Raw genomic sequence first — 9,124 nt, forward strand, 5'->3', positions numbered from 1 at the left:
GCCCGCACCACCCGACACGGCCAACTAGTAAGGGTTGTTGCGTAAACAGAACATGGCAATTCGTTACTAGTACAGCACACAGGTGTGTTGGAGAGCCAAGCCGCAACATTTCCAATCGGAGTACTGGCTCGGTACTCAAGAGTGCTCTCCAACACACGGGTGTGCTGTACTAGTGACAATTGCCATGTTCTGTTTACGTGACCAACCCTGCCAAGTTGGCTATGGGGTGGTGGCGTGTTTTAACGACGTTTACGCGATCTAACTAAAAAAACCTTATGGATGATATTGGTCGTGACAGCCTACATGCATGTTAAAGGGGAGATGGTGACTGCACATTGTCTCAACTCATTTCTAGAATTAATTCTCTGAAAGTACATATTAAAATGTCAACATCGACTGGACGTGTGGTGTCACCAAGCACATGCACTTCAGAATTGGCATGGTTGGCTATATACGGTGCGAAATAAGTTCATGCATACAAAAGATTGAAGTTTGTGTAATGTGAATTTTTTGTGGCTCTGCTGGTTCGATTGAAGTTTAATGTTAATTATTTTAACATGTTAATCCACAGGCCACAGCAGAAATTGATACCACATGAGGTAGCAACTTTACTGATGCCTGTCTTCACATCGCCAATAACAGTAAATTAGTGTTGCACCCAGAAGTTATCGTAATGGTGGCAATTAATTTCAAGAAATAATACGAACTTCAAGAAAGGCTGAATAGTTGGACTTCAAAAATAAACGAGCAAAACAAACTTTTAGCAAAGTGTTGCTAATAAAAGTAAACATTCTTACAGGGACCACTGAAGTGGTAGAATAACTCCAATTAGCACGTTTGGCTACGTACCGTGCGAAATGATTCACATGCATTATTGGAGGGGATTGTAATCAATTTATTAAATAAGTCCCATAAGCAACCTTGAGGGTTTCTTTGTTGCAAACTCGATTTGAAGAAAAACCGCATACCAATGTGCCCACAGGAACATCTTTAATCATTACAGTTTTCCAGATATGATACAGATTAGGAACGTTAAACACTGATGTGGAAAAGTGATCTGCTCAACACAACGTGAAATTATGGTTGCTTGGTATCACACCGAAGCATTAAGAGCAACACTTGGTTCAAGGAATGAATGAAATCTGAGATATTGTCTATAAAGAAATTAAGTCTACTTGGACAGGACATAACATGGGTCGAAGGGATGATGAACAATGGACACATGGTGACTGGTAGACAATAGAACGCTGGTGAGAGTACATCCGCTGAGTCCATGTGAAGGAGTGAGATAGTGTGGTATTTGCAGAACCTTGTGATGGCATGGTGGTGCATTTATCCAGCTGTGGATGGAGCACAGCTGGTGACTTGGTATACGATTGAGGTTGGGTGTCAATTTGGCAGAAAGGGGATTTAACGACGCTGGGAGGCAGAGTGATGTCCATAGCATTGACCACGATAATCTCTTCACATTCGAACCTTATCAACAGTGTCCTCGTAAAATTATATTTACATTTTGTGGAAATTGACAAACGACCGTCGTGTGTTGCCAGCTCTTGATGTTGACCAGGGAAAATATTTGTTTGGAGCCCCCATGGACTGTAACATCGCAGCCAACAATTATAAATTGGCGTCTGATGAGAAGAGTCGTGGTGTGCCGGCCCTTTGTCTGTCCTTGGTGCGTGCATGTGCGTCAATATTTGTGCACATGTGCATATTACAGTTCTCTACAAGAGAAAATGTTTTCTTTTTTTTATTCTGCTCAAGCATTTCCCATTTTTATAGGCAGTAGCTTGTGGGAGAAATGTGGTGCCGAGATAAAACTTGGTGTTTGTTAGAATGCATATAATAGTTAACCAGCAGGAAAGTACAGTATTAGACTTGCTGCCTTCTGCTGGTTATTTTCTCGTCGATATGGCCTACGACATGTTTCTCTGATCCATATGCTCTTCTCTGTTTCTCAATGTAATTCAAAGTGAACACCCTTCCATACTCATTTGCACATTTTTCAGTTATAATTTTTACGTTGTAAAAGTGGGCTTGGGCAGCACACATTGCTGGAAGGGATGACCAGCGGTCAAGAATAACAAGTGGTAGCCACAAGCAAACCTCCATTGAAGAGATGGAGCAGTAAAATCGGCTGCAGTGCAGATGCTAGGTGGATTTTTACATCGCAGCACCGTCAGATGGCTACGTCTTGGGGAGGACTTCATCCAGCAGTGGATCAATCTTGGCTATCAATGAATACGCAACCAGGGCATCGCCTCTCAAACCAACACTTCACATCCTCCACACCTCATCAGCGTATTTCACTCACGTTTACATGTTGAAATAACGTTTCAAAAACTACACATGTCCAAAATTACCTTTAATCCACAAAAGATGAATACAATCATTCGGATCACGTGCTGCTAAACGCGCGCACTCCGGCGATGTATACAAAAATATATGTAAATATTTTAAATCTTAACTAAAATATCCCAACGGCAACCACTATAGACTTTCAGCAAAGTAGATTGGTACTTATTTTATCCCTGAAGGATTAGTGGCCCACGATCGAATCACCCGATCTTTTCGGATCTCAAAACCTACGCTGGTGTCAGCCTGGATCGTGCCAAGATGAGCATCCACCAGGTCTTCAGTGCAGCAACATTCACCGGTGTAGTGTATACGCTTTGGGTCTTTCGGTAAAGTCACGGAGATCGCAAAATAATAAAAATCACGACGTTTCGATCACAACACAAGCAATCGTGCTTGTGTTGCGATCGAAACGTGATTTTTTGAAAAATTTATATCTACATGACTTTACCGAAAGACCTAGTATGAATTCCTGCAGTCACGAAAGTTTTAAGTTACGGTGCTGTACATGTCTACGCTCCCACATTCATGCCCTCTGCCTTTACCAACCTGTACTTGGCCATCATAGTGAGGTATGACCAATAACCCCCAGTGTGGGAGGCCATCATCCAGCAGTAAATTAACAAAAAGAGCTGTAGATGTACATGGAGGATGATTGAATTGAACTCTGAGTGGCAGAGGGCACTTGGGCTTCGGTTGCCCGAGGTCACCGAGGCTTTGTGCGGTCCCTGGGACGGGAGGGACCTGTGACTGGGCTCCTGCCGGGGGAGTCTTCACGGTGTCGGGCGTGGATGGGAGCTTCGCATCCACAGCGAGAGCCGGGCTGGCGCTGCGCCCTCTTCCTCGTCACGGGCCCAGACTCCAGAGGGGGCTGTGCTGCTGCACTGCGTGGACGCCGCAGTGCGGGGGGATTCGCTCGCAGTGGCCCTCTTCCCCCACCTGCCTCCCACCCCTGGCCAACCCCCCCTTTGTCGCCTCGAATATGCCCCAATATTTTTCGGCCCCCTAAGCTTTCCGGCACCCCCCAGCTACAACCAGGCCTATCCCAACCCCTGGCTTAATACTCCCTGCCGTTCTGTTACGAAGATTACACGACCACTTTTAATAACCCAATTCTTCATCTCAAACCATTCTTACGTACAATTGTATAATTGTTGTAAAGCGCCTTGGAAAGGGCACTATATAAATCTAGATAACATAAAACATTTTAATCGTAGGGGTCCCCAAAGCCTGGGTGACCCGTTTTCTTGAGCTCATGGTTAGTCGATTACGTTGATTCATCAACAAAAATGTATAATAAAAATCTTTTGTTGCGGTTGATTTCTTAGGCCACTTTAAAAACAGCTGGCACCACCACATTCTGCCTCCTGAAGGTGGGAAATCCCCCACCCCCTACAAGCTACACCAAGCGTGACGAAACAGACGATGTCAATGACATGTTAAACCCCACCCATCACCTCGCGTCGAGCGGCACATATTGAGAAATATTGGCCACCTCTGAGGTACAAAAATTCGAAAAATCACAATACCACAAGAAGGGATAACTATTCGTAAGTGCATTGTCTTGAGTGAAATATCATTATTAAGCAACTGACAGACACCAGGGGTTTCCCAGGAAGACTTATGGGTTTCCCAGGACAGCTACCTCAACAAAAGGATGACCTGAGGAAAACCAGGACCAATGGCCAATCTAGTAAAGAAAAGAGGTGAGACGTTTGTTCACGTATTTTTGTTACCATTTAGGCGAGTAATCTAGCTGGTAATCGGATACTTATAATCGCCCAACTCCAGTGTTTTGCGTGACTCGTGATTGTCCCATGGAGAAGTCTTCAAGACTGTGGTGGCAGCGGAGACCAGGTGACCTTGGCTGGCCACCCACCATTCAGCAACAGCATCGCTTCTGTGGCAGATTTATGCTCACTGGGGTCATCCTCCTGTGAGTGCAAAGGACATGGGTGCTCAATTGTCAGATGTCACGCTACTTTCACGTATCAATATACACGACTGAGGGTTTAAACTAATTATTTTATTGTAATAGAAGAGTGATTCGATGTACAGGCTTCCCTTGCTTTATGCAGGTTTGGTTTATGCGATTTCTTATATATATGTGGCTAACCTATTTCGACCCAACAATTTGCTATCTGCAGTTTGAATTCATTCCTATGCGGTGATGCGGTCGGTCATGGGGCAACATTGTGTTTACTGTATGCACTACTCGGCAGGCACCTGTATCGTGCGTTTTGGCTTTGTGCCCCTTTTTCATGGAACGCATCTACTGCCTAAAGAAACTTATACTTAATAAATTAATTAAAGCCTGAAACTTTTTTCAGGCATTTTGACGTCGCAGAGCAACAAGCAGCTCTCCTCCTGGAGCTCTGTAGTAATCTAGAGTTCAAACGTGTGTTCATCCGTCTCTCCAGAAAAAAACCGTGAACTTTTAAAATGTATATTTAAAGAGATTTTTTATGTAATTTTAAAAAATGTGTTTAATAGATTACTGTTACAGGATTGTACTGCCTTCAAATGCACTTTCAAATTGTATTGATGTTTAGATTAACTTCGCGAATTTACATTCACTGTTTTGTTATTGGTATGAAACTGCAAAAAACTGCATACAATGTGTGTACACAGCAATACACTTGCAGAAGTCATGGTGCCTTGTTACAAATACTAACGAACCATGATGATGGAAATGCCAATACATTTACAGTGATCATGCTGAAGGTAATGGTGATGATGGTGACAGCGATGATGGTGACGATGGTGACAATAGTGATGGTAATGATGCTGACCGCGATAATGATGGTGGTGATGTTTATGGTTCACTACCTCGCACATCGGTGGGAGCTCAGGCATGTCAGTCCACACTTGGGATCCACACCGCGGCAGCAGCAATTCAAACACAGCCTGCAAATCCCTGCAGGAACAAAGATACTCCCCTGTGTATACGTAAACATCTTCCAGACTGCAGGAACTGCTGTTAGCAAGCATCTATTAAGGGCTCGTTGTGCACGTGTTAAAGGCTAGGTACTGGTACCAGTACTATGTATGCCCAGCCACCTTGCATAGGCCCGAGACTACAATGCAGAAGGAACTCATTTTTGACGGAGCTGACCGTGAGTGCCTCGTGCAGGCTACGATACAAGTTGACTATTGGCATTGATGTGCATCATCAGCTATTAGCTGGCCACCGCTAAATGAAGACCTCCACATGCTGTCACCATGCGTCAGTCCTATTTTGCCACAATCCATCTCACTCCCGTACATGAATTGATCTCATTGCTCCATCTGCACAATAGTTATCTTCTCAGGTGCATGCTCTCCTTTGCTATTGTTACCTGTCTTATCCATCGGTCATCATCCCTTCAAGCTATGTGTAACTGACAAGTCCATATCCTGGGCTGGTGCACTCAAGTTTTCAATGTACACTACGTTGCCACATACAACATATGTCCACAGTTAATCCATCCGGTGATATGTTTCCTTCTTTACATGGTTACTTATTCATGTGCGACACCTGGAACATCCTCTTTCGACGCATGGCTGAGCATAATCATGGCCAGGAATTGAACTCGGGTGACTATAGTCAAGAGGAAAGTGTGCGATCCACTGACACAATGCACACACTCAAGGGCACCAACTGCGTATGAAACTAAAGTTAATCGGTTTACAGTACAGTTCATGAAACACGACAGATGCGGGAGAATGCAGTAGAGGAAGTATGATTTGAACAGCACTTGGATCGTTACCAACAAGACGATCACTCAAAAATGCTCTCGAGGAGTCGTACAACCATAGCTGCCACTGCTATCCTGTGGCCTGAAATAAAAATATAGCTATAGATGACCGACGTATGAACTTATGTATTTCGATTACAGCACGCTGCTACTGCTATTGTTAATCCGGCTGATATGGATTGACTTATGCAGCTAGCGAAGGATGCTAGGTTTAGTGATGTTGTGTGTCGCTATTGTAAATTTTTAATCATATTTGTTAAGGAAAACTGTTACGTTGTTTAAAAAGCATTGTTTTAGTAAGTTTTAGAGGGGCTTGGGTTGGCCCGATTTTTTTTATTTAGTATAGATTTATACTTAAAATTTTGATCTGTATTGTATTATGATTGTTATCGGGATCAAACATATAAATGGATGTTTTGCACTTTTTGTACGCAGCATGGACGGGTTGTGCTTTTTCTGTAGGATTGTATTGTTTATGTATGTGATGTTTAGATTTGTGTTCAATGTATTTTAGGTGTATCTTGTAATTTTATTGTTTGTTGCGGTTGAACCCAAATCAAGAGCAGAACGGCTCACAGGAAAACTCCTAATAAATGAAAGTCAGTGGTGGTGAAAACTTCAAATCGAGATTGGTGGTGAAGTAGTCAGCACACTGTGCTATGATAATGTACATGCCTTTGCGAATTCACGAACGCATTTTTGACCATACTTCCCCATACTCGTCAGCAGCGTGTGTAGTCCATGGTGGTGGGCAATTACACCAGCTTGACACGTAAACTTTCGCGACAAATATTCGTAAAAAATGTTTTTTTTTGGGGGGGGGGGTGAGAGGGTTTCGATCGTGTAAATATAAATGTGTCGGTAGCCCACCAGCACCCTACACAGCCACTTAGTAAGGGTTTGTAACGTAAACAAAACGTGGCAATTAGTTACTAATTCGGGCACACCGGTGCGCTGGAGAGTAAACCCACCACCGCTAATTCGAAATACAGTCAAGCACAATAATAACAATAATAACAGCAGCGCACTGAACTGTAACCTGCTCACCCCGCGCTCTCCCCGTCGCGGCCTACACATCCCTGCCCGTCCCCCAACGCCTCGCTCGGTACGGAATCTATCCGAGGGTCGGTGTCTTCGTGGGACGATGCCGTCAGACTCGAAGCGGAGCCGAAAACAGCGGTGGCGGCGGCGGCGTTGCCGTCCCCAAGTCGTGGAGACTTCTCCGCCGAGGCTCTGTCGCTGCTGCCGGACGAGTTGCCGCCGTTGCTTTGAACTTTCCGTCGCTTCAGCGTCAGCTTTACCCGCTTGCCGTCCGCCATCCTGGCGGGGTTGTCCCTGCGGCCTCCCCACCCCCCTCTGCCCCCTCCCCACCCCCCTCTGCCCCCTCCCCACCCCCCTCTGCCCCCTCCCCACCCCCCTCTGCCCCCTCCCCACCCCCCTCTGCCCCCTCCCCACCCCCCTCTGCCCCCTCCCCACCCCCCTCTGCCCCCTCCCCACCCCCCTCTGCCCCCTCCCCACCCCCCTCTGCCCCCTCCCCACCCCCCTCTGCCCCCTCCCCACCCCCCTCTGCCCCCTCCCCACCCCCCTCTGCCACCTCCCCACCCCCCTCTGCCACCTCCCCACCCCCCTCTGCCCCCTCCCCACCCCCCTCTGCCCCCTCCCCACCCCCCTCTGCCCCCTCCCCACCCCCCTCTGCCCCCTCCCCACCCCCCTCTGCCCCCTCCCCACCCCCCTCTGCCACTTCCCCACCCCCCTCTGCCCCCTCCCCACCCCCCTCTGCCCCCTGCCCACCCCCCTCTTCCCCCTCCCCACCCCCCTCTTCCCCCTCCCCACCCCCCTCTGCCCCCTCCCCACCCCCCTCTGCCCCCTCCCCACCCCCCTCTGCCCCCTCTGCCCCCTCTGCCCCCTCCCCACCCCCCTCTGCCCCCTCCCCACCCCCCTCTGCCCCCTCCCCACCCCCCTCTACCACTTCCCCACCCCCCTCTGCCCCCTCCCCACCCCCCTCTGCCCCCTGCCCACCCCCCTCTGCCCCCTCCCCACCCCCCTCTTCCCCCTCCCCACCCCCCTCTGCCCCCTCTGCCCCCTCCCCACCCCCCTCTACCCCCTCTGCCCCCTCCCCACCCCCCTCTGCCCCCTCCCCACCCCCCTCTGCCCCCTCCCCACCCCGCTCTGCCCCCTCCCCACCCCCCTCTGCCACTTCCCCACCCCCCTCTGCCCCCTCCCCACCCCCCTCTGCCCCCTGCCCACCCCCCTCTGCCCCCTCCCCACCCCCCTCTGCCCCCTCCCCATCCCCCTTCCCCCCCCCCATCTTCCCTCTCCCCCCACCCCCCTCCTTATGGCGGTGTTCGCGTGGTCACTTTGAGATTTGAAGCTTTCGTAACTGCAAGGAATCATACTCTTAGTTTTTTCGGTAAAGTCACGTAGGCAAAAATAAATAATAAAAATAATAGAAGTAATAATAAAAATAATAGAAATAATAAAAATATATAAATAAAATAATAAATCGCGTAGTCACTTTAAGATTTCGATTTGAAGCTTTCGTGACTGCATGGATTCATACTCTTAGGTTTTTTCAGTAAAGTCACGTAGATAGGGAAGTAATACAATTTAAAAAAATAGAACAATAAAATTCCCACGACGTTTCGATTGCAACATAAGCAAATCACCATCATCAGGTGTGAAAACCACAGCCAGATAATTTTTGGAAACCGCCTGGTATGCAGGAGATCGTGGGTTCGAGCCTGACCCTGACGCTTATATATATTTGGAGTTTGAATGTTTCTCCCCGTGGTCGTGTGGACTTTTCTCCGGGTCCTCCAGGTTTTCCTTCCACATTTAGAAACACGTAAAGTTTTTGACTGCAATACATTTTCACGTGATAAGCCACTTCGTTGTGGCCAGGTCGCTTCTGCAAAAACGCGATATAGCTCAGTGGGCCTTACCTGGTCAAAATAAAAATAGGTCGACAGTTTAGATTATACAATGCACATCTGTGCATTCAATTACACTTTAATGTTGCACAATGCACACCT

General features: G+C 47.6%; 1 protein-coding gene across 1 annotated transcript; it reads right to left on the bottom strand.

Annotated features, from left to right (window-relative positions):
- Window positions 1–2,350: 2,350 nt before the first annotated feature.
- LOC144933166 (uncharacterized) lies at window positions 2,351–7,441 on the bottom strand. Its single transcript, XM_078857775.1, has 3 exons — window positions 7,140–7,441; window positions 5,185–5,272; window positions 2,351–4,289 (listed from the first exon to the last, which is right to left on the bottom strand). Exons 1-3 carry the CDS (start codon window positions 7,409–7,411, stop codon window positions 4,185–4,187), a joined length of 465 nt encoding a protein of 154 aa, XP_078713901.1. The 5' UTR covers window positions 7,412–7,441; the 3' UTR covers window positions 2,351–4,184.
- Window positions 7,442–9,124: the final 1,683 nt, after the last annotated feature.

The sequence above is a fragment of the Lampetra fluviatilis genome, chromosome 6, assembly GCF_964198595.1.
Source record: "Lampetra fluviatilis chromosome 6, kcLamFluv1.1, whole genome shotgun sequence".
Lineage (NCBI taxonomy): Eukaryota > Metazoa > Chordata > Hyperoartia > Petromyzontiformes > Petromyzontidae > Lampetra > Lampetra fluviatilis.

What these genes read in the sequence shown, in the direction of transcription:
- LOC144933166 (XM_078857775.1), bottom strand. Translation starts at nt 7,411, where the DNA reads ATGGCGGACGGCAAGCGGGTAAAGCTGACGCTGAAGCGACGGAAAGTT. An exon ending in CGCGACGGGGAGAGCGCGGG is followed by an intron (nt 5,273 to 7,139) that starts GTGAGCAGGTTA and finishes TTGTTCCTGCAG; the next exon opens with GGATTTGCAGGCTGTGTTTG. An exon ending in AGCTCCCACCGATGTGCGAG is followed by an intron (nt 4,290 to 5,184) that starts GTAGTGAACCAT and finishes TTGCACTCACAG; the next exon opens with GAGGATGACCCCAGTGAGCA.